Raw genomic sequence first — 26,295 nt, forward strand, 5'->3', positions numbered from 1 at the left:
GCCAACCGCCCTGCCTCTTTCATGAGTCTTCACCGGAAAGTTTGCAGAGACCTTCTAAATTTTGCCTTTCTGATGCAAGCGGTAAAGCCAAATTAGGAAAGACTAGGAAAAAGACTAGAAAAAGGGACGTGGTGGCTCAGGGGCTAGGACGTTGAGCTTGTCGATCGAAAGGTCGGCAGCTCAGCGGTTCAAATCCCTAGTACTGCCTTATAACGGGGTGAGCTCCCGTTACTTGTCCCAGCTTCTGCCAACCTAGCAGTTTCGAAAGCACATAAAAATGCAAGTAGAAAAAATAGGGACCACCTTTGGTGGGAAGGTAACAGCGTTCCGTGCGCCTTTGGCGTTGAGTCATGCCGGCCACATGACCACGGAGACGTCTTCGGACAGCGCTGGCTCTTCGGCTTTGAAACGGAGATGAGCACCGCCCCCTAGAGTTGGGAACGACTAGCTCGTATGTGCGAGGGAAACCTTTACCTTTACCTTTTAGGAAATATAACTGTATTATAGTATAGGTTTGGAGTCCAATCTAATTTCTTTTCTGGACCATGATGGGGGGGCTAAACCCCACAATCTTTAGGTTAGTGCTGAATCTCGGTTACGCCAGGCATTGGTGTCCCTGAACTAAAAAGGGAGCAAACCACAGTTTGTTTTCCCTCCCGAAAAAGGAAGGTAGAATATTATAGCATAACAAGAGTTGGAACGGATCCCGGAGGTCTTCTAGTCCAACCCAGGGGTGAAATCTACTTACCTTCCCCACCGGTTTGGAAGTGCATGCGCCCCACATGCGTCGCGAGTGCAAGCAGACCCTCTGCGCATGCACAAACCCTTCTGCAAATGCGCAGAGGGTAAAAACCAGGTTATTTCCTGGTTAAAACCAGACCGGGTGGGTGGGTGGAGCCTCGTGCCGCCATCGCTACCGGTTCAGCCGAACCGGTCCAAACCGGGAACATTTCACCCCTGGTCCAAGCCCCTGGTCGAGCAGGAGAGCCTATATAATTTCAGACAAATGGTTGTCGAGTCTCTTCTTAAAAAACTCCAGTGGGCTTCCAGTGGCGCCACCTTCTTCGATGAGTTCCTAATTAAGGAGCTCCGTACTGAACTTCGTAAAAGCCAGGAAAACGCCGGCTTTAATCTTTTTCCCTGGATGAAAGGGAAAAGATAAGAGCTGCGGGGGTGTGGTAGACCTCCCCAGGGGCTTTGTTTTTTATTAAGCAGAGCCCTGGGTCGAGTCCCATAAATCATCCTGCCAAGCTCCGTCCTTCAGTGCGCGCCTGCAAAAGCAGGAAAAGAAAAAACTCCAGTGATGGGAGCACCAAAAACTTCTGGTGGCAAGCTGTTCCACTGGTTAATTGTTCTCACTGTCAGGAAATCCCTCCTTAATTCCAGGTTGCTTCTCTCCTTGATTACTTTCCATCGGGGTGAAATGCTCCCGGTTTGGACCGGATCGTGCAATCCGGTAGTGATGGGGGGGGCAGGTAGTTCGGAGAACCGGTAGCAAAAATCCCTGCCCACCCCCAGCCCCCGCCCATGCCCACCCACTTGCCTACTTGCTCCTTCTTTTGGGCTCACTCCTGCCTTGCTTTGCTTCGGCTGCTGCAATCAATTGCATCAGCTAGCAACTCAATCTGCCTGCAATCCATCGGATTGGTGAGCAACTCAATCTGCCTGCCTTTTTCTTTGAATTGGGTAAGTAACTTGTGGGGGGGGGGTAGCTTTAAAAAAATAGTTAATTGTTTTTTTTAAAAGAGTTTAATTTTTTTTAGACATAGCAATTAACTTTAAATTGCTACTTTTAAATTTAAAAGGAGGTTTTAAATTTAACTGCTTTTATCTAAAAATATAAATAAAATAAAATAATAAAATATTTTGTGCAGCTTTCTGAGATTTGGTGTGTTTCTGTCGTGTTTCACTCTAACTACACAAACACACAAAATCTCACAAAGCTATATGCGGCATTTTGTGTGTGTGTTTGAGTCTGTTGTGTTGTGTTGTGTGTGTGGGTAAAGTGTGAAAGTTGATTTTTGAGCTTTTTGTGGCTGTGTGAGGTTCCTGCTTGTTGCAGGGGCCATTCTGGGTGAAGTGCAGCTGCTTTTACATTGTGTGTGAGTCAGTTGTGTTGTGTTGTGTTGTGTTTGTAAAGTGTGAAAGTTGGTTTTTGGTACCTCTTATTGTTTTGTATACTTTATTATTTTTATTATTTATTGTTATTGGACACGCCCATCCAGCCATCTGCCCACCAAGCCACGCCCACCAATTAAGCCACGCCCACAGAACAGGTAGGGAAAATTTTTAGATTTCACCCCTGCTTTTCATCCGTTGCTTCTTGTTCTACCCTCAGGTGCTTTGGAGAATAGTTTGACTCCCTCTTCTTTGGGGCAACCCCTGAGATATTGGAACACTGCTATCATGTCTTTTCATTAAAGTAGGCGTACCCAGTTCTTGCAACCGTTCTTCATATGTTTTAGCCTCCAGGCCTTTAATCCTCTTAGTTGCTCTTCTTTGCACTCTGCACATTCTCTGGGGACCTCACCTGGCCTTTTCCCATACACCTTGGCTTTATCGCTTGATAGATCAAAACTGGATCGAAAGAACTTGGGCCCTTTTGCGGAGAGAAATCTCCTGGACGGATTGAAACCCGGAGCAACCAAGTTCAAATCCTGTTCCACAGCGATAATTCGGGAGAGAGTCCTTCTTTTCATTAAACCAGACATACCCAGTTGCTGCAACCGTTCTCCGTATCTTTCATCTTTATTGCTCTTCTCTGCACTCTTTCTAGGGTCTCAACAAACTTTTTTTATATCGTGGCGACCAAAGAGGGAAATATTATTTTGGAATAGAGTAGGATAGAATACTTTATTGGCCAGCTGTGATTAAACACACAAAGACACTCTGTTTTAAGAGATAAACTTTTTCCTTTTTTTTTTTTTCCTTCTCGTCTTCGGCCATCGCTGCTCTTTCTCGGGGGTAAATCTTCTCTAGGGAACATGTTGACATCCTGACCCCAAAGGGGAGCGAAGCCAAGGCGAAAGCCATAATGAGCTGTCAGCTCTGTGGATCTTCACGATTTATGGAAAAATATGCCGTCAACCACAGAAGTTATGTGGATGAACGAGTTGATAAGATTATCTTTCTGCTTTAAGTCCGGCCGCCTGCTTGCTCTGCTTGGTAATTTAGGGAAAGAGATGGATGGCTCTAAGCAAAAGAAGACGTGTGTGTGTGTGTGTGTGTGTTTGTGTGTGTGTGTGTGTGTTTGTGTGTGTGTGTCTGTGGGGGGCTGAAAATAGAGGGTCTGCCATGGAGAACAGACTGAGAAGTGGGAGCTCTTTCCCAAGGTTGTGATGGAAAAACCAAGAAGAAGGAAGGGAAGAAGAAAAAGCTCAGCTTTGGTTAAGACTTTGATTAAGACTGGAAATTTTTAAAGAAAATGTTGGATAGCCATTTGTCTGAAATGGTGTAGAGTTTCCTGCCTGGGCAGGGGGTTGGACTAGAAGACCTCCAAGGTCCCTTCCAACTCTGTTATTAAGATAAGATATTCTCCAGCAGTATTTCTCAAGCTTGGCTACTTTAAGATGGGCGGACTAATTTCCAGAATTCCCCAGCCAACGTGTGTGGATTTCAGCTCCCAGAATCCCTCGCCCAGCGTGCTTTAAGATGGCTGGACTTCAACTCCCAGAATTCCCCAGACAGATTACTTTAAAATGGGTGGAGTGCAACTCCCAGAATTCCCCACCAGCATAAGAATGCGTGTTCTTCAAATCTCAGGATTCCCCAGCCAACATGCTTGATGATGGATGGAGTTCAACTCCCAGAATTCCCCACCGGCATGTTATAAGATGTGTGGTCATTTACTCCCAGAATCCCCCAGTCAGCCTACTTAAAATACGTGGACTTCAACTCTCAGAGTTCCTCAGCTACCACAATGCAAGAGATGTGGACTTCAAGTCCCAGAATTCCCCACCCGGCATGTTCTAAACAGATGGCCTTCAGCTCCCAGAATTCCTCACCAGGCCTGCTTTATGAAGGCTGGACTTCAACTCCCAGAATTCCCCAGCCATCCCGCATGGACTACAACTCTCAGAATTCCCTAGCCATCTTGTTTGTGGACTTCAACTCCCAGAATTCCCCAGCCAGCCAAAACTGCTGAGCCGGCGAAGGACGGCGGACAGATTTAGGCACAGGGATCCCCTCAAGGCCTCTAACCCTGAACCCCTCTTCTAACTCAGCAGTGTCCCCTGGCATGGGCTGAAAGCCTCTCAGAACTACTGCCTGCTTCCCCCGCTTGCAGGAGGAGAAGAAAAAGCAAAAACGGAATGTCTCATTCCAGACATTTTATGGGAAGCTCTCCAGGATGGTCCCAGCTTGTGTGACCGACCCTCTGGCCTACCGTCCCTGGAAGAGGACGCTGACCTCCTCTGGGCCTGTCCTGGAATGCATTAATTGGGCCGAGGGGCGTCTGGTCCACCTCTTGAAAAAAATATTCAATATATATATATACACACACAAACATATCTCAACTGTTTTCCTCATTAAGCGTCTGGCATTCCACGGCAGGATGGAAGCAATTTGTGGAAACCACAAGAAACAAAAGAAGAGAGAAGAGAGAAAATGCCAATGGCCCCCAGGGTGAAAGATCGGCACCCCAAAGCCTAGAGGGGGGTCCTTGAAGGGGTCATGGGAATGTTTCTGGGGGGGCTATCCTTTCTTGCCATGGGAAAAGTAGAAAGGGTGAGGAAACCTTGGATAGTCTTCATGGTTGTTAGAAGTTCCTTCAAGGGAAATACAGAATATTAAACTTGGAAGGGAACTTAGAGGTCTCTTAGTCCAACCTCCTGCTGAAGCAGGAGACCCTAGATGGTTTCAGACAAGTGGCTGTCCAGTCTCTTCTTAAAAACCTCCAGTGATGGAGCACCTAAAACTTCTGGTGGCAAGCTGTTCCACTGGTTAATTGGTCTCACTGTTAGGAAATTTCTCCTTAGAGCAGTGGTTCTCAACCTTTATAGTGCTGCGACCCCTTTAATACAATTCCCCACGATGTGGCGACCCCAACCATAAAATTATTTTCGTTTTGAATTTATCGCGCCTGAAGCCGTATTGGCTAGCGATCTGAACTGCTTGCGATTGCCTTGAGGACGGAGGCATTAAAGCGGAGACTCCTCCCCTCTTAAGTTTATGGCGCCTGAAGCCAGATTAGGCTCGCGATTGGGAGTGATTGCAGCTGGCTTGAGAGGGAGACATCAGAGCAAAGATTTCTCTCTTTTTTAATTCCTCGCGCCTGAAGCCGAATTCGGCTAGCGATTTGAAGAGCCTGCAGCTGGCTTGTGGAGTCAACCATTGGAGCGCGATTCTTCGACTCGCAAGTATACTTCCCATATTTCCGATGGTCTTAGGCGACCCCTGGCAAATCGTCATTCGATCCCCAATGGGGTCCCAACCCACAGGTTGAGAACCGCTGGCTTAGGGGAAGGAAAGAAGGAAGAAAGGAAGAAGGGAGAAGGAAGGAAGGAGAAGGAAGGAAGGAAAACAGAAAGGAAGGAATAAAGGAAGGAAGGGTGAGAGGGAGGGAGGGGAGGGAAGGAAGAGGAAGAAAATAGGAAGGAAGGAAGGAATAAAGAAAGAAAAAGAAAGAAGAAGAAAGAAGAAGTAAGGAAGAAGGGAAGGGAAGGGAAGGGAAGGGATGGAAGAGGAGGGAGGAAGGAAGGAAAAAAGAAAGAAAGGAAAAAAGGAAGTAAAAGAAAGAATATGGCCAGCTTTGAAAACGCTGCTTTAGTTTAGAGTCATCTCTAGCAAAGATGCTGCTTGCTAGTTCTGAATGGAGCTCCCGCAGTGTATGATTATAAAAAAATAATCACAGGCAAAACCAGGCCACCATCTTGACTTTTTTGACCACCTGCTCCAGAAGCTGGAGATGAAAACTCAGGTCTCAAACTAAGGGGAGCCCTTAAAGCTCCCTCCCTCCCTCCCTCTCTCTCTCTCTCGCCTCGTCTTCAAAACAGATGTTCCTCATCTGGAGAGGATCTGATTCGGATTGCCAAGGGAAGAAAGCATTTAGCGCCTGGTGCGTAAAAACCACAATGGATTCCACACAACGCTCCTAAATCTGCAGGATGTTGAAAGTGCAGAGTCTGAATCCATCAGCCAGTTCACCAGTAAAAAGAAAAAAAATAATGCTGGGAAAGGTAGAAGGAAAGAAAGAAAGGAAAAAAGGAAGTAAAAGAAAGAATATGGCCAGCTTTGAAAACGCTGCTTTAGTTTAGAGTCATCTCTAGCAAAGATGCTGCTTGCTAGTTCTGAATGGAGCTCCCGCAGTGTATGATTATAAAAAAATAATCACAGGCAAAACCAGGCCACCATCTTGACTTTTTTGACCACCTGCTCCAGAAGCTGGAGATGAAAACTCAGGTCTCAAATAAGGGGAGCCCTTAAAGCTCCCTCCCTCCCTCTCTCTCTCTCCCCTCGTCTTCAAAACAGATGTTCCTCATCTGGAGAGGATCTGATTCAGATTGCCAAGGGAAGAAAGCATTTAGCGCCTGGTGCGTAAAAGCCACAATGGATTCCACACAACGCTCCTAAATCTGCAGGATGTTGAAAGTGCAGAGTCTGAATCCATCAGCCAGTTCACCAGTAAAAAGAAAAAAAATAATGCTGGGAAAGGTAGAAGGAAAGAAAAGAAAGAGGACGACTATCAGTAAAGAAGCAATGGGTGGAAACTAATCAAGGAGAGAAGCAACTTAGAACTAAGGAGAAATTTCCTGACAAGTTAGAACAATCAATAAGTGGAACGACTTGCCTGCAGAAGTTGTGAATACTCCAACACTGGAAGTTTTTAAGAAAATGTTGGATAGCCATTTGTCTGAAATGGTGCAGAGTTTCCTGCCTGGGCAGGGGGTTGGACTAGAAGGCCTCCAAGGTCCCTTCCAACTCTGTTATTATTATTATTAGAACCGGGTGCAATATCCCACGTGTGGTCTCACCAAGGCCTTATAAAGTGGGATCTTGAGTCTATCCCTCTGTTAATGCAGCTTAGGATGGCTTTGGCTTTTTTGTGTATGGCCACACAACACACTGCTGGGTCATAGTTAAGTGAACGTGGAGAGACATGCTCAAATTATGGGGAGAATTTGGAAAATAAGCAGGGATACAAGGATTGAGGGTCATCGCCCAGTATTCCAGACAAGACCTTAAACTGGTCTCGCGGGGCTGGCTTAAATTTTGTTGGTTTTTAAATTTATATTATGAATTTTAATGGGTTTTTAGAATTTTAAACCTTTTTAAAGTTTTAGGCCAATTGTTTAATAAGTTTTTTAACTCTTGTTTTAATTGTATATTGTATTGTTTGTTTTATTTTGGCTGTACACCGCCCTGAGTCCTTCGGGAGAAGGGCGGTATAGAAATCTAATAAATAATAAATAATAATAATAATAATAAACACCATCAAACCTGAACCGCCTGTGTACCAGAAAAAAGATTCTCTTTCTCACCAGATCTCCAGCTGAAGGAAATGCTTGGGAGAGAAAGATTTGCACACACACAACCATGTCTAAACCTGCACTCAGCCTTTGGTACACCCCCGCCCCCCCACACACACTATCTTCAGCTCTGGATGAGAAGAGAAACATCTTCAAAAAAACCAAACAAACAGAAAGTCCAGTTGCCTCTTGAAAAAGCACTTTTTTTAAAATTTGCATTTATATCCCGCCCTTCTCCAAAGACTCAGGGCGGCTTACACTATGTTAGCAATAGTCTTCATTTTATTTGTATATTTATATACAAAGTCAACTTTATTGCCCCCCCAACAATCTGGGTCCTCATTTTATCTACCTTATAAAGGATGGAAGGCTGAGTCAACCTTGGGCCTGGTGGGACTAGAACCTGCAGTAATTGCAAGCAGCTGTGTTAATAACAGACTGCATTAGTCTGTTGAGCCACCAGAGGCTCTTTTGGGATAACCAGGACCTAGATGATGGAGAATCTCCATAGAAAAGAAAAGGACAACCAATAGCAAAGATAGACAATTACAATGGTGATGAGGACACAGTTGGAAGACTTGAAGGACCAGGTTGGGGGCCGATTCTCCTGGAGAACATCTATCTGTGTGGTTCCTAAGAGCTGATTAAAGTAACTATGAAGTCAGAAGACCCGTAAATCCATGTTTACAAGGAACCTTATAAGATTTTGCATGCAGATCTGTCTGCCAGAACCTCATAGCCATCTCCAAGCCAACATGTCTATGCAGGGACAACCCAACAACCAAAAGGAACAAGACATGTCTGGAGCAATCAGGAGTGGCCAACAGGATCTGGCAAGATGCCAGTCCTGGCCATATCATTAACCAAGAATGCTGTGGTGACCAAGAACCCATGGTGGCTGGGGAATTCTGGGAGTTGAAGTCCACCCACCTTCCAGTTGCCAAGGTTGGGTAACACTGATTTAGGGGCCAACATTGTGTCAGAGGAAAAAAAGGGTGAATATTACTCTGGAGCTGGAATATTTATGGATGAATTTAAGCAGCCTCTGCTGTGGGCTGGAGAAGAGATGAACAGAACAGAAAGAGGCTACATAGGAGAAAAATAATAATTTATTAGGCCGTTTGTGCTGTTGTTAGGAGAATCAAGGAACTGTCCGTTTAATTTCCATTATTTTTCTGTCAGGAAATTTCTCCTTAGAGGAAGAAAGGAAGGAAGGAAGGAAGGAGGGAGGGAGGGAGGGAGGGAAGGAAGGAAGAATGGAAGGGGAAAGGAAAGAAGGGAGGGGAAGGAAGGAAGGAATTATCTGTTTAATTTCCATTTTTTCTTGAATCTTTCCATCTTTTAAACCAGCATCTAATGGAAAGAGTTGCCTTGAATCTGAGCAGGGCAAATAAATTTGAGAGTAATAATAATATTAGCCATGGGAGCAATCTCAAAACAACTGGAGCACCACTTGAAAATCACCGGCATTGACAAAATCACCATCGTCAATTGCAAAAGGCAGCTTGACTCTGAACAGCTTACATCCTGCGACATTCAAACAACATCTGTCTATCTCAGGTCCTTGGGAAGCACTCAATAGCTGGACAAAAATGACAAATTCAGTCTAAACATCTGGATGACTGTGCAATGAATAATAATAATAATAATAATAATAATAATAATAATAATAATAATAATAATAATAATAATAACAGTCAGCATTGACAAAGTCAACATCAGTCAATTGCAAAAGGCAGCTTGACTTGGAATAGTGGACATCCTGCGATGATATCCTTGAGATTATCAAACAACCTATCCCAGATAGGCAGGGTTTCCTGCCTAAGCAGGGGGTTGGACTAGAAGACCTCCAAGGTCCCTTCCAACTCTGTTATTCTATTCTATTCTATTCTATTCTATTCTATTCTATTCTATTCTATTCTATTCTATTCTATTCTATTCTGCTCACTTGTAATAATAATATTAGCCATGGGTGCAATCCCAAAACAACCAGAACACTTGAATATCACCAGCATTGACAAAATCACTTTCGGTCAATTGCAAAAGGCAGCTTGATTCAGAACAGCTTACATCCTGTGACATTCAAACAACATCTGTCTATTTCAGGTGCTTGGGAAACACTCGATAGGTGGACAAAAATGCCAAATCCAGTCTGAACATCTGGCTGATTGCGCAATGAGCCATCATGACAACCACGCGCATTGACAAATCCCAATCTGTCAATTGCAAAAGGCAGCTTGACTTAGAATAGCTTACATCCTGCAACAAGAGCTTTAACTCCATAAAACACCCACATCTGGCTGGCTGCACTTCTACCATCTTCTACATCCAATCATTGTTGGGGTGTTATGAAACCTGTCAGAAGGTTTCCTTCAGCTTAATGAAGGTTGGAGAACTTCCAGCTGATGCGAGAACTGTGTTTTTCCACCATACCACTTCAAGATGCGTGGACTTCAACTCCCAGAATTCCCTAGCCAGCGTTCTTCTTCCAGACTTCTGGGAGCTGAAATCCACCTATCTTCAAGCTGCCAAGTGTTGTGATCCAGGCCCAAGTAGGTAGTAGTAGACAGCAATCAGTTCAAAAACAAACAAACTTTATTAGGACAGCTAAGAATTAACTCCTTCTCAGCATCGTCCAAACTAAATCGAAGCAAATTCTTCATAACACAATTCTTCAGTCTTATCACCAACCTTGGTCTAATTAGGCAAACTGCCAAAGGCTTTTCTTGGCAAAAGTTCAGAAGCAGAAGACGCCGACAAGAAATAAATGCAGCAAGACAAGGAGCAAGTCTATCAACGTTGTTTTCCGGCAAAGAGCCCAAACGCCTTTGCTGGTCTTTTAAGCCTTATGGGAGAGGGCAATAATCTCTTGGCATTACTCCTGAGTCGTCCTCTCTGCTTGAGCTGCTCTTGCCTTCTGGCAGCTCTTCTCATGCATGCATTAGGAACAGGCTCCTCCTGTTCCTCTAGCTTACAACTATCAGCCTCCAGAGTCCACACATCACTCCCAGATGGCCCTGGCCCCATCTCTGCCTCCGACGCAGAGCCCTCATCCGGGCCTTTCCCAGCCTCCAGGACTGGCCCATGTTCTTCCTCAGCCTCATCGCTGTCCGACTCCGTTGCCAGCTCCGCAGGCTGCTGGTGGACCACAACACCAAGGTTAAGAAACCTTGCTCTAAACCAAGAAAGCAAAGCCAGATTTGTTTTTTCTGAGACACAATTAACATATGCAAAGCAGCTCAGATGCTGAACTGGGGAATTCTGGGAGTTGAAGTCCACCCGTCTTCAAGCTTGCCAAGGCTGAGAAATCCCGCTGGCTGTCCTTCCCTAGGATCTTGTGGTCATGCTTCATATGGCAGGACATTAACACTTTTCTCACAGAATGTCCTGTGGGGCCGAAGAGCTCGGCGGTTACTTTGATGGCAACCCACAAATAATTTGGAATCATCTGAAAGTCAAAAGGGCCGTTTTAGTCGGAGAGGATTGATGGCTTCTGCGGTTTGAGCTAATTCGTATAAACATGGAGTTTGCATAAATATGCATATGTGGACAGACAGTGGTTTCCATGCAATCCAGCCAAAATTGCTACTTTCCATTTTTTCTTGATTTCTCAGGCCTTACCGGCAACATTCCCCCATTCTGTGTCTCTTCGTTTCCTGCAAGTCGGCTCGCTTCAGTTCACTGAACTTAAAGCTTGTTTTCAACTTGGTGTTCAAATCTGTATCTAATCTTAGGGGCCTGTTTTCTTTTTCCAAATTTAAGATTTGGGTCTTCAAGCTTTGCCCAATATTTTTATGATTCCTGAAACGGAACGGCATCGCTCGTTGTATTTTCCTAAACGTACCCAGTAGATAGTCCTCGGCTTACAACAATTCATAGGGTGACCTCGGCTTACAACAATTCATAGCGTGACCTCGGCTTACAACGATTCATAGGGTGACCTCGGCTTACAACAATTCATAGGGTGACCTCGGCTTACAACAATTCATAGGGTAACCTTGGCTTACAACAATTCATACGGTGACCTCGGCTTACAGCGATTCATAGGGTGACCTCGGCTTACAACAATTCATAGGGTGACCTCGGCTTACAGCGATTCATAGAGTGACCTCGGCTTACAACAATTCATAGGGTGACCTCAGCTTACAACAATTCATAGGGTGACCTCGGCTTACAACAATTTATAGGGTGATCTCAGCTTACAACAATTCATAAGTTACAACAGGACTGGGGAAAAAAAGTGAATTTTGACTATTTTTAACGTTTATGACCGTTATGGCATCTCCATGGTCCTGTGATCAAAATTCAGATGCTTGGAAACTGACTCATATTTATGACGGTTGTAGTGTTCTGGGGGTCACGTGATCCCCTTTTGCGACCTTCTGACAAGCAAAGTCAATGGGGAAGCCAGATTCACTTAATGACCGTGTTACCAACTTAACAACTGCAGTGATTCACTTAGCGACTGTGGCGAGAAAGGTCATAAAACGGGGCAAAGCTCACTTAACAAATTTCTCACTCAACAACATACATTTGGGGCTCAATGGTGGTCGTAAGTTGTATTCCAAGCGTGCATATATACTGTATATCGTTTACAACGATCCTCTGAGCCGGGGGTTGGACTAGAAGACCTCGAAAGCCCCTTCCCACCCTTTGATTGAATGAGTCCATCATTCCCTAAGAGCAGTTTTCAGCCACGGCAAGGTATTTTTGACGCTTTCCTCTTTTATAAATTTATTTATTAAATTACTCTGCCGCCCACCTCACTAAGACGGCGACTCTGGAAGGTTTATGATAGAATAAAAAGTTCAGAAGGGCTAAAAAAAAACACAATTAAAATGAAGTGGGAAAAGAAGAAAAGGCACATTTTTCGTTGGATTTTCACCTTCACAAGAGTTTCTTCCAGTGCCCAAAACACCAGGCAGGTGTGAATCACACATCGCTGGAGGGAAACAGCAGGGTGACGATTAATTAATCTGTCAAACTGGGGCGAGTTCCAACATTTGATCGTGACTCTGGCAAGGTTTTTTAAATAACAACACATCATTTGATCTATATAGAATAGAATAGAATAGAATAGAATAGAATTTTTATTGGCCAAGTGTGATTGGACACACAAGGAATTTGTCTTGGTGCATATGCTCTCAGTGTACATAAAAGAAAAGATACGTTCATCAAGGTACAACATTTACAACACAATTGATGATCAATATATCAATATAAATCATAAGGATTGCCAGCAACAAGTTATAGTCATACAGTCATAAGTGGAAAGAGATTGGTGATGGGAACTATGAAACGATTAATAGTAGTGCAGATTCAGTAAATAGTCTGACAGTGTTGAGGGAATTATTTGTATAGCAGAGTGATGGCCTTCGGGAAAAAACTGTTCTTGTGTCTAGTTGTTCTGGTGTGCAGTGCTCTATAGCGTCGTTTTGAGTTTGCAGTGCTCTATAGCGTCGTTATGTATGTATCTATGTGTGTGTGTGTGTGTGTGTGTGTGTGTGTGTGTAGGTCTTTGGTTATTCGGGTTTTCTCCCGCGTAAAATTGGAAGTGTCTTGGCTCCCAGAAGCACCAAGCTGAAGCCTGAAGATGACGAACGAGACTTCGTCGAAACGTCGCCAAGACACTTCCAATTTTACATGGGAGAAAACCCGAACAACCAAAGACCTACATACAAACACCCGCGAAAACCTCAGAAAACAAATATATATATTTGGTATATATATATATACCAAACTAATCCAAAAAGAACCCCCCACTAAAATCCAAGACAGAGAACAAGAAAACGGCACAGCCCTCCTCCCATATATAAAAGGCACCACAGACAGAATCAGCAAGATCCTCCACAAACACAACATCAAGACAGCATTCTGCACAAACCAAAAAATATCCACCATCCTAAGAAACCCCAAAGACAAAATTGAGTTAGAAAATCAAGGAGTATATGAAATCTCATGCACCGCCTGCCCCACCACATACATCGGACAAACCAACAGAAGAATAAGTGCACGCATTGAAGAACACAAGAACTCAGTCAAAAAAGAGGAACCAACTTCTTCCCTGGTCCAACACCTTAAAGCCACAGGACACGATATTGACTTTAAAAAGACCAGAACTATCGCCAAAACTGAATACTTTAACAACAGAATAATCAGAGAAGCCATCGAGATAGAAAAACGCCCACACAGCATGAACAAACGAGATGACACCTCCCGCCTACCAGCCATTTGGAAACCCGCCCTTATTGACAAACGAGTCCCTAACACGAGGAATGACACCAGACCCACACTCACGAGGTCCACACAAGATGTCACCACCACACATCCACCTAGAAAGCAGACCCAAACCCACACTGATCAGGAAGCACGATCAAGGACCAGAAGCCAGACCGCAGCTGCAACATTAGCCCTTTTAAACCCCTCCAATCCATACATGCAGCAGACTGACACCCACAATGAAGATGTAGCACGACCACGAACATGAAGCCAAACAACAGCAATGCAGCTCACCAGCTCAAATCCCCCTGCAACTCAGACTAATCTGAGCACAACCAAGCCCCCACCCAAACAGGACACACCTCCAGCCAATCAGAGCATAAAAAAAACCCACCCATCCAATCAGAGCAAAGCCAAGCTCCCACCCGATCAGTTCAAACCCCCACTAGCAGTTAAAAGGAAGAAACAGCTGCGATCACACATTGCTCCTAGAAGCATGAAGCTGAAGCCTGAAGATGACGAATGAGACTTCGTCGAAACGTCGCCAAGACACTTCCAATTTTACATGGGAGAAAACCCGAATAACCAAAGACCTACATACAAACACCCGCGAGGTTTGTATGTATAGCTCTGCCCTTCCTGCTTGTTGAAAATCAGAAATAAGTTACTAGAAAGGAGGAGCAGAGGCTGTCGTGTCCCACTCCTCCGCTGACGGCCGGGTCAGGGAAATCCGAATCAGGCGTGCCTCTGCAGCTCTGCCAAAGTCCTAGCAAAGTCCTCAGGGCAGGCAGGAGACCAGAAAGTGACTTCAGCAAGATATGTTAGACTTTGCCTGACTCAGAGAATGCCAGAAAGCAGATCCTTTATATAGGCCATGGGGTGTGGCTCCATGACTCAGCACTTATCCAGGCCTGCCCCTCCCTTCCTTCTGTTGCCTCCGCCTATCAAGTCTTCTGACGCGAGGGTCACTCCAGTCTGCAGCTGTTGGCAATTGACCTCCCTCAGGCTCACATGCTGTGGAGGAGGGGAGGTCTAGTTGCTCCGTTTGCCTGGGCATGGAGCCAGAGCTGGGGGCTGGAGGTATTTCCTCCTCTTCAGCCTGTCTGGGCATGGAGCCAGGGCTGGGGCCGGGAGGCATACTAGGACATTCCTCCGTGTTCGGAAGCAGATAAGAAGGCCCCGGCTGTGGTGAGATCGGACGAGACACAACAGAGGCTACAGAGGCTACATGGGGAGTCCTCGACTTACAACCCCAACTGAGCCTAACATTTCTGTCGCTAAGCAAGACGTGTGTTCAGCGCGTTTTGCCCCATTTGTTAAGCTTTCCCACCGTTGTTAAGCGAGCCACTGCTGCGGCTAAGTCAGTCCCACGGTTGTTAAGTGAATTGCTTGCCGGGAGGTCGCAAAAGGGGATCACGTGACCCTGCAACCGTCATAACTATGAGTCAATTGCCAAGCGTCAGAATTTCTGATGGGGGTGCTGCAACGGTCATAAGTAGGAAAAATGCCGCGACGGTCATTAAGTGTGAAAACCGGTCATAAGTCACTTTTTTTAGTATTTCTCGACTTACACCAATTCGTTTAGTGACTGTTCAAAGTTACAACGGCACTGATAGAAGTGACTTATGACCATTTTTCACACTTACGACCGTTGCAGCATCCCCATGGTCACATGATCAAAATTCAGATGCTTGGCAACTGCCTCATATTTATGACGGTTGTAATGTCCTGGGGTCACGTGATCCCCTTTTGCGACCTTCTGACAAGCAAAAATCAATGCGGAAAGCAGATTCACTTAACGACCGTGTGACTAAGTTAACTGCAGGGATTCACTTAACAACGGTGGCAAGAAAGGTCTTAAAATGGGGCAAAACTCACTTAACAAATTTCCCACTTAACAACTGGCTCCATTATGGTTGTAAATCGAGGACTACCCCATGCTGTTGTAACTTTGAATGCTCACTAAAGAAAGGGTTGTAAGTCAAGTCCATTTCAAAGACATATGAGTGGAGCTTCCAATTATGACCGTAAATGGGACGGCGAAGATGGTCGTAAGTCATGACGGTTGCTAAGCAGGTCATCCTATGACCACGTCCGATTTTACGATCCTTTTTGCAGTGGCCGTTAAACAAATACCGTTAAGCAAGCCCAACATATGGTGGTTTTTTTGCTGGAAACCATAAATAATTGCTGAAGTTGGTAAAAAATGTCATAAATCACAATTACGTGACTTGTGGGACATTGTAAACGTCAGCTGGCTGCCGAGTGTCCAAAAAAAAAAAAAAAAGTCACGTGACTTCAGAATTCGAATCTGGGATGTAAGTTCCTTTGATGGAACCAAACCACAATAGTATTATTATTATTATTATTATTATTATTTATTAGATTTCTATACCGCCCTTCTCCCGAAGGACTCAGGGCGGTTTACAGCCAAAATAAAAACAAACTACAATATACAATTAAAACAAGAATTAAAAAACTTATTACACAATTGGCCTAAGACTTTAAAACATTTAAAATTCTAAAAACCCATTAAAATTCATAATATAAAGTTTAAAAACCAACAAAATTTAGTAGTTTATAGTAGTTTATGTAGTACATAGTAGTTTATGTAACTTTAACATAACATAATAACAGAGTTGGAAGGGACCTTGGAGGCCTTCTAGTCCAACCCCCTGCCCAGGCAGGAAACCCTACACCATTTCAAATAAATGGCTATCCAACATTTTCTTAAAAATTTCCAGTGTTGGAGCATTCACAGCTTCTGCAGGCAAGTCGTTCCACTTATTGATTTGTTCTAACTGTCAGGAAATTTCTCCTTAGTTCTAAGTTGCTTCTCCATTTAAGTTCCATTTAAGTTCTAGTGCTTAAATGGTCACTAAATATGAACTACCTGTGTTGTTAGCTTTTGAAAAGATGTTGAACCACAAACTAATCAAAGTGTATGCCACTACGCCACAAAATCTTAGTTTGTGTGACTTTCGTAAGTTTGTGTGATTGTCATAAAGTTGCACATAAAAAGAGTTGGGGCTTTGATCACAGGGTGGGGCTTCCATTTTGACTTTTCTGACAACTTTCACACACACACCCCGGTATTCTTATCTCTGGGTCAGTTTGAAAAGTTAATCTTTGTTCAAAAATTCAACCCTTCTTGGCTCATAGTTACTAATTCATTATTTAGGAATTGCGTACAGCAGATACCTAACGAAACCAGCTCAGTTAAATTCAAAAGGTTTTGCAAAATGTGATTTAGCGACCCCATGTTCAAAGGCAGTATATCTGACAGACAAAGCACGAGACAGTATATACCTAGATTTCTGGAGACAAGATAGTGGAACTAGATTTAGGGATGAGCAACCTTTGATCTGCAGCCCAAACCAGCCCAAGTTAATGTCCAAGCTGGGTCTGAAGGAACAAAGGTTGTTTTGTGTCTTTAACGCAATTCAGAGGTCTTATTAGAAGGCACATTCATTGTAAGCAACAACAGATAATTGTCATTTTTGATGACTCAGCAGCATATTGATTTAAATCGAGGACTACCCCATGCTGTTGTAACTTTGAATGCTCACTAAAAAAACGGTTGTAAGTCAAGTCCATTTCAAAGATATATGAGTGGAGCTTCCAATTATACCGTAAATGGGACGGCGAAGATGGTCGTAAGTCATGACGGTTGCTAAGCAGGTCATCCTATGACCACGTCCGATTTTACGATCCTTTTTGCAGTAGCCGTTAAACAAATACCGTTAAGCAAGCCCAACATACGGTGGTTTTTTTGCTGGAAACCATAAATAATTGCTGAAGTTGGTAAAAAATGTCATAAATCACAATTACGTGACTTGTGGGACATTGTAAACGTCAGCTGGCTGCCGAGTGTCCCAAAAAAAAAAAAAAAAAGTCACGTGACTTCAGAATTCGAATCTGGGATGTAAGTTCCTTTGATGGAACCAAACCACAATAGTATTATTATTATTATTATTATTTATTAGATTTCTATACCGCCCTTCTCCCGAAGGACTCAGGGCGGTGTACAGCCAAAATAAAAGCAAACAATACAATATACAATTAAAACAAGAATTAAAAAACTTATTACACAATTGGCCTAAGACTTTAAAACATTTAAAATTCTAAAAACCCATTAAAATTCATAATATAAAGTTTAAAAACCAACAAAATTTAGTAGTTTATAGTAGTTTATGTAGTACATAGTAGTTTATGTAACTTTAACATAACATAATAACAGAGTTGGAAGGGACCTTGGAGGCCTTCTAGTCCAACCCCCTGCCCAGGCAGGAAACCCTACACCATTTCAGACAAATGGCTATCCAACATTTTCTTAAAAATTTCCAGTGTTGGAGCATTCACAGCTTCTGCAGGCAAGTTGTTCCACTTATTGATTTGTTCTAACTGTCAGGAAATTTCTCCTTAGTTCTAAGTTGCTTCTCCATTTAAGTTCCATTTAAGTTCTAGTGCTTAAATGGTCACTAAATATGAACTACCTGTGTTGTTAGCTTTTGAAAAGATGTTGAACCACAAACTAATCAAAGTGTATGCCACTCATACAAAATCTTAGTTTGTGTGACTTTCGTAAGTTTGTGTGATTGTCATAAAGTTGCACATAAAAAGAGTTGGGGCTTTGATCACAGGGTGGGGCTTCCATTTTGACTTTTCTGACAACTTTCACACACACACCCCGGTATTCTTATCTCTGGGTCAGTTTGAAAAGTTAATCTTTGTTCAAAAATTCAACCCTTCTTGGCTCATAGTTACTAATTCATTATTTAGGAATTGCGTACAGCAGATACCTAACGAAACCAGCTCAGTTAAATTCAAAAGGTTTTGCAAAATGTGATTTAGCGACCCCATGTTCAAAGGCAGTATATCTGACAGACAAAGCACGAGACAGTATATACCTAGATTTCTGGAGACAAGATAGTGGAACTAGATTTAGGGATGAGCAACCTTTGATCTGCAGCCCAAACCAGCCCAAGTTAATGTCCAAGCTGGGTCTGAAGGAACAAAGGTTGTTTTGTGTCTTTAACGCAATTCAGAGGTCTTATTAGAAGGCACATTCATTGTAAGCAACAACAGATAATTGTCATTTTTGATGACTCAGCAGCATATTGATTTAAAACCAGAACCTGTTTTTGTTGGGTATTTAATCTGAGAAATTTAGTGAAGAAAATGTATATTTGATTATCCATAACTGCAGCGAGAATTGTATTTGCACAAAATTGGAAAGCGGAAAAAATCCCTACAGAGGGAGAGGTCATTAAGAAAATGTTAGAATGTGCAGAAATAAATAGATTAATATTGGCAATTAAAGGAAAGGAAGAATCGGAGTACTATAACATACAGGGGCAATTTTACCATTGGATAGAAAATGAATATGGAAAAAAGTGGTATAAAATTAAATAAATTTGGAAGAAAAACGTTTTAATAGGAGATACATTAAATTGAAATGTAAAAGCAAAGAATATATATATATATTCTTATTCATATATATATATATATATATATATATATATATATATATATATATATATGTTTTCTGAGGTTTTCACGGGTGTTTGTATATAGGTCTTTGGTTGTTGGGTTTTCTCCGTGTAAGATTGGAAGTGTCTTGGCGACGTTTCGACGAAGTCTCATTCGTCATCTTCAGGCTTCAGCTTCGTGCTTCTGGGAGCAGAGCAGGCTTCAGCCGTGCTCCCAGAAGCACGAAGCTGAAGCCTGAAGATGACGAATGAGACTTCGTCAAACGCCGCCAAGACACTTCCAATCTTACACGGAGAAAAACCAACAACCAAAGACCTATATATATATATATATATATATATATATATATATATATATATATATATATATATATATATATATATATATAAAGAAAATGATGGTAAGCGTTAAATATGATGACTCAAAAATTTGTACCCGGATGACAAATTGATTTATTAATGATGTGATGTTTGTTTTAAAATAAAAAATAAAAAACTTAATTGTCATTTTTAGCAGAATTGTGCAACTGAGAGAACATACTAAAGAGATAATGTAGAAAGGACGCTGTCCAGGCTTCATATAATGAAAATGGCTGCATTCATACAACATAAACTGAACCTGGTTACTGAACCGGGTTACTTTCTGGATTTGATTAATACATCATTCCTATTCAACCCCAAACAGCTGGCCTGTGTTACACAGAAAGCTATAAAATACCTAACTAACATACAATAGAAAGTTGTGAGAACGGGTCTTCGGAGCAAATTTACGGGCAGGCCTCGACTTATGACCACATTCGAACCCAAAACCTCAGTTGCTAAACGAGACCGTTGCTAAGTGAGTCTCGTCGCGCTTTTTGACCTTACTTTGCCAAAATTGTTCAGTGAATTGCTGCGGCTGTGAAGTTAGTCACTCGGTTGTTAAGTGAATCTGGCTTTCCTGTTGACTTCATTTATCATATGGTCGTAAAAAGAGGATCACGTGACCCCGGGACACGGCGACCTTCATAAGGATGAGTCAGTTGCCAAGCGTCTGAATTCTAATCCTGTGACCACGGGGATGCGGCAACGGTCGTAAGTGTGAAAAACGGTCCTCAGTCACTTTTTTCAGTGCCGTTGTAACTTCAAATGGTCACTAAATGAACTGTCATATGTCGAGGACTGTATAAATATGTAAAGAAACAAAGAAACAATATCGCCCTGCAAATTCAGGCCGGCGAAAGACGACGAGTGATGATTTTACTACGCAACTCAGATATAAGATCGGTGCAATACCCTGAATTATAAATTAACTCTCCAAAACAGGATTTGCACCCGGATTAAGCCACAAAGAGACAAACCCAGTTGAAACCCAGTTTGAAACCCAGTTTGAAAACCGTTTAACCAAGTTTGTTCGGTAGTCCTGCCTTAGCCCTGAAAGCTAGCTGGGTGACTTTGGGCCAATCACCAGGAGACGGTGAGTTCTAGTCCTGCCTTAGCCCTGAAAGACAGCTGGGTGACTTTGGGCCAATCACCAGGAGACGGTGAGTTCTAGTCCTGCCTTAGGCATGAAAGCCAGCTGGGTGACTTTGGGCCAATCACCAGGTGATGAGGAATTCTAGTCCTGCCTTAGCCCTGAAAGCTAGCTGGGTGACTTTGGGCCAATCGCCAGGAGACGGTGAGTTCTAGTCCTGCCTTAGCCCTGAAAGACAGCTGGGTGACTTTGGGCCAATCACCAGGTGATGAGGAATTCTAGTCCTGCCTTAGCCCTGAAAGCTAGCTGGGTGACTTTGGGCCAATCACCAGGTGATGAGGAATTCTAGTCCTGCCTTAGCCCTGAAAGCTAGCTGGGTGACTTTGGGCCAATCACCAGGAGACGGTGAGTTCTAGTCCTGCCTTAGGCATGAAAGCCATCTGGGTGAGTTTGGGCCAATCACCAGGAGATGGTGAGTTCTAGTCCTGCCTTAGCCCTGAAAGCCATCTGGGTGAGTTTGGGCCAATCACCAGGAGACGGTGAGTTCTAGTCCCACCTTAGCCCTGAAAGCCAGCTGGGTGACTTTGGGCCAATCCCCAGGTGACTGTGAGTTCTAGTCCCACTTTAGCCATGAAAGCTGAGTGGGTGACATTGGGCCATTCCCTCTTCTCTCTCTCAGCCTCCACCTTGCAAGGCTGTTGTGTTAGGGAAACAATAGGAAACAGCAGCATTGTAAACACCACTTTGAATGGTTATGAAAAGCAGAATATATATATATATCTAATAAACTAAAATTCCACAGTTTTTCCAGGCACCAAAGAAGAGAAATTAGATTTTTGGGGGCTCACCTTCAAGTAGTCGTATTCGCAAAGGTAGGACGGTTCCAGGTCGAAATGCATGAAGTAGAGACTGACGCGGAAGCCCTCCGTCACCGAAATATTCCACGTCACTTCCGAATCGCTGGGATAAGAGTCCGGATAACCGGGAGAGCTGATTTGTCCGAACATCTCATTCAATTCGACGGCGTCTGCTCCGAACAGCCGCGCGGCACAAAGGAGACCCCAAATCAGCAAAAACCTAGAAAACAAGGATACGGTGAAGCCCGTGTGTCTCCACGCACTCACAGCCCTGCAAGGTAGGCCAGGCAAGGAACGAAACACTCAAGAAGGTGACTTTGCAGGTGGTCCTCGGCCTACGACCACAATGGAGCCCATCATTTCTGTCATTAAGGGAGACGCTTGTTAAATGAGTTCTTCCCCATTTTACCACCTTTTTTTTGGGCCACCGTTGTTAAGTAAATCATTGCAGCTGATAAGTTAGCAACACCGTTGTAAAGTGAATCACTACAGTTGTTACGTTAGCAACACGGGTTGTTCAGTGAATCTCTCAACAGTTAGAGAGTCACAGAGGGTCTCTGGTGGCTCAACAGACTAATGCAGTCTGTTATTAACAGCAGCTGCTTGCAATTACTGCAGGTTCAAGCCCCACCAGGCCCAAGGTTGACTCAGCCTTCCATCCTTTATAAAGTAGGTAAAATGAGGACCCAGATTGTTGGGGGCAATAAGTTGACTTTGTATATAAATATACAAATAGGATGAAGATTATTGCTTAACATAGTGTAAGCCGCCCTGAGTCTTCTGAGAAGGGCGGGATATAAATGCAAATTAAAAAAAAAACCAAAAAAACCAGTTGTTAAGTTAGCAACTTGGTTGTTGAATGAATCTGGCTTCCCTATTGATTTTGGTTGTCAGAAGGTCACAAGTGTCTTGAGGAATTCTGGGAATTTTAATCTATACATCCTGGCTGGGGAATTCTGGGAGTTGGAGTCCACCCCTCTTAAATTTTCCTAATGTCGAGAAAAACTTTCTGAGACTTTCCCGCCCCTCCCGTGCAGATTTAAGGAGTCTGAGAAAGTAAGATTATGTCGTTTTAAATACACAACAAACTCCAAGAAACTCATCCCGGATCACTCTGTTCCGATTTTCTATAAACATCTTGCGGCAGATTTGTCAATTTTGCAGATGGCTGCGTTCTTACAATGTTGTGAGTCGGGCGATGGAATTCATCCATTTTCACACAGTGCGTTGAACTGTAAACTAACCGTAAACTAACTTAAACAGTGTGGAGAACTGTAAACTGAGCTCAATCTACACAGCGTGCTAATCCATGGGAAAAAAAATTGGAAGCAAGCCAAGGTTAACATTTTCCAACCTGGTTTTATCAGGTTGGGAAATTAGGGGCAACTGGGCGAGGGTCGAAAAAGTCAAGATGGTGGCTGCGACCCTGTGATTAGAGCCCAACCCTTCATACTTATGTATTTATCCATTCAGGTATTTATTTATAATAATAATAATAACAGAGTTGGAAGGGACCCTGGAGGTCTTCTAGTCCAACCCCCTGCCCAGGCAGGAAACCCTATACCATTTCATTTAATAGGTTGCCTTTATTATTTTTATAATACCATAAAATTATTTATAATAATATGCTCAAGGAGAAGATATACCTAATATTCTTCCCTTCTCCTATTTTCTCCACAACAACAACCCTGTGAGGTGGGTTGGGCTGAGGCGGGAGGGCTGGCCCAAAATCACCCAGCCTGTCTTTCAGGCTTAAGGCAGGACTAGAACTCCACGTCGCCTGGTGTTTGGACTAAAGTCACTCAGCTGACTTTTATGGCTAAGGTGGGACTAGAACTCACCGTCTCCCGATTTCTAGCCTGGTGCTTAGAAATGGGGCAGGACTTATGAGTGCTCTATCCCTGCTGCCATTTTGACTTTTTTGACCCCATTGCCCTCAGGAAACTGTTGCTGGAGATCAGCAGCTGAGTTATTAGCTCTCTGGTTGCAACATACGTTTGGGACTGAGTTGTACGCAATTAGACATCCCACTTTTTCAAATATCCAGGTCCTCTGGGCCCAACCTCTGTAAAACGGGCCGGTATTCTTCAGGTATACCATAGTTGTTCACCCTCATTGCAAACCACAATAAATAGTAGAGGCTACACTGACTCCCAGCCTTCCAAATAAGAGTCTTTTCTTTAATTACAGTTTTGTTTTCTTCCTTTCCCCCTTGCAATTCCTAACGAGGAAGACAGGAGTTCTGTGCAACCTTCAAGCCCACTCTTCTCCCTCGATAGACCTCTGTGTCGCTCCGAACTTTGCTACTTTTGAACACAACCTTCCTATCTGCAAACGGTTTGCCGGTTGGATTAAATTCCTGACCTTGCAAAACCAAGCCAGTTGCAAACTTAATTAGCGTGGCGAAGGCAATAAGTAAATAAACAAAGTCCTCCTGATGGCCAGGAAGGCCCCGTTGTTTGGAAAACTCGCAAATCCTTTTGCCAAAAGTCACTTTTTTATTAAAAACAACAACAACAACCCCAGATCCCAGGAAGAAATCAAGAAAAGCTACTGGATCCTTTTTTCGTTTCTTGGAATCTCTGTGGCCTGCAGCGTCTCCAAAGATCAGTTCTGGATGCCAATCATTATTTACAACCCCAAATCTTTATTTACAATCCCAAATGTTTACGTACAATCCCAAATCTTTAGTTGCAATTCCCCCTTCCATCTCACAAATTCCCATTTCCTTTGAATAAGGCACGAGAGACCAGATCCTAGGGGTGGGGGTGGTGGTCCCCCCCAGAAAGGACATTTTTAATCCATAAAGACACCCCCCCCCTCCTCTAAACTTACCCTTCTGTCTCTTGACGCCTGCCATCCATGTGCCCAGCGAGGAGGAAAAATAAAAAACAAATCGAATTTAAAACCCTGCAAGGTACGTCTGACATTTTAAAAAAAACCAAGGGAAGAAAAAAAGAGAGAACAGGAGCGTTGCCCCCTTCTGAACCCAGGCTGCCAAACTGACAGGTGTCTTTCTCCAGCTTTGTTCGACCTTCCCTGCCAAGAAATGCTCCTTTGTGCAGAAAAAACACCAAGGGGGCATCACACACACACACAAAAAGACAATCTCGCACTCTCCCTCCCCTTGTGCCAGCAACTCACCTCATGCTTTTTTTTTTAACCTCCTCCCCTGGGGGTGGCCTTTATTTTTTTTGGGGTGGTGGTGGTCCTGGGATGCCTCTGGAGAGCAGAAGGGTGGCTATGCTCCGAGTGAGCCGTGCGCTGTCCGATGCTCAATGCTGGCTGGATTATCTCTGTTCAGAGCTTTGGAGTGAGGAGAGAAAAACAGTGAAAGGCAGAGAGTGTGGTTGTGTGTGTGCAAGGCAGTGTGTTTCGGGGAATCTGGCATTCCCCATGCTGGTCACGCCTTCCTCGCTCTCACACACACACACACACAAACCTGCCAACAACAGCAGCAGTACCCACCACCACACTCCCCCTTCTCTTTCACTGCCTCTCCGCTGGGACTGAGGATCTGACAATCTCTGGTGCTTTCTTTGCACACAAAGGGTGTGCAGGAGGAATGCGCTGGTCGTCAAAACTCCACGCCCTGCGGCGAGAACGGGGCAGATGGTTGCAAGAGCATGCGGTGTGCGGGCACGAGGTCCGCTTGAACACGGCGAATGCTTCAGCGAGAAACACAGAGCCGGGTTTCCCAGGCTTGGCACTAGAAGATGGGAGGACTTTGACTCCCAGAATCCCCCAGCCAGCATGCTTTAAGAGGGGTAGACTTCCATTCCCAGAATTCCTCAGACAGCATGCTTTAAGTGGGGTAGATTTCAACTCCCAGAATTCCCCAGCTAGCATGCTTTAAAAGGGGTGGATTTGAACTCCCAGAATCCCCCAGCCAGCATGCTTTAAGAGGGGTGGACTTCCACTCCCAGAATCCCCCAGCAAGCATGCTTAAATGTGGGTGGACTTTGATTCCCAGAATTCCTCAGACAGCATGCTTTAAGTGGGGTAGACTTCAACTCCCAGAATTCCTCAGCTAGCATACTTTAAAAGGGGTGGATTTGAACTCCCAGAATCCCCCAGCTAGCATGCTTTAAGAGGGGTGGACTTTGATTCCCAGAATTCCTCAGACAGCATGCTTTAAGTGGGGTAGATTTCAACTCCCAGAATCCCCCAGCTAGCATGCTTTAAGAGGGGTGGACTTCAACTCCCAGAATCCCCCAGCAAGCATGCTTTAAGAGGGGTGGACTTTGAACTCCCAGAATTCCCCAGCTAGCATGCTTTAAGATGGGTGGACTTCAACTCCTAGAACTTTCCAGCCAGTTTTATCCTTTATGCTGGCTGGGGAATTCTGGGAATTGAAATCCATACATCTTCAAGATGTCCAGGCTGAGAAACACTAGGTCGGGCTATGAAGAATTGCTGATAAATTCGGAGCGATTTATTCAAAACTGGAAAAAAAGAAAGAATTACACTGACTGACAAGATACAAGTTTTCCCCAGCAAAGTAACAGATTAAAAGATTTGGAAGGGACCTTGTAGGTCATCTAGTCCAACCCCTCCAGCCAAGACCCTACGCCATTTCTGACAAATGGCTTCAAACTAGTTTCAAAGGTCTTATATCGGAAGCCGGGAAGCCCAAGTCCAAAGTTGCCCTCAGGCCTGCAAACTCGGTGTTGATTTTGGAAGGGTCCCATCGATCACATCACTGCTGACCCCCCCTCGAGTTCCTGGAAGCTGAGATCAAAGTCCGGGGTGGAGGGGGGTGAAGAAAGGAGAGAGGGGCTTCCCCAGGCTGGGTCACGCCAACACTG

At 43.9% G+C, this 26,295-nt stretch overlaps 1 protein-coding gene across 3 annotated transcripts in view; it reads right to left on the minus strand.

The window, feature by feature from the left end:
• MASP1 (MBL associated serine protease 1) overlaps positions 1 to 25,018 on the minus strand; it is a 102,136-nt gene extending 77,118 nt beyond the window's left edge. For 2 of the 3 annotated variants that reach the window (XM_058187888.1, XM_058187889.1), the window contains exons 1-3: positions 24,632 to 25,018; positions 24,323 to 24,340; positions 21,479 to 21,707 (exon numbers count right to left, since the gene is read on the minus strand). In XM_058187888.1, the coding sequence (XP_058043871.1) occupies positions 21,479 to 21,707; positions 24,323 to 24,340; positions 24,632 to 24,636 (252 nt within the window). In that variant the 5' untranslated portion in view covers positions 24,637 to 25,018. The remainder of the gene's footprint in view (positions 1 to 21,478; positions 21,708 to 24,322; positions 24,341 to 24,631) is intronic. The other variant, XM_058187887.1, reaches the window with a different exon arrangement.
• Between the last annotated feature and the right edge of the window lie 1,277 nt (positions 25,019 to 26,295).

This window comes from Ahaetulla prasina, chromosome 6 (assembly GCF_028640845.1).
Source record: "Ahaetulla prasina isolate Xishuangbanna chromosome 6, ASM2864084v1, whole genome shotgun sequence".
Classification (NCBI taxonomy): Eukaryota; Metazoa; Chordata; class Lepidosauria; order Squamata; family Colubridae; genus Ahaetulla; species Ahaetulla prasina.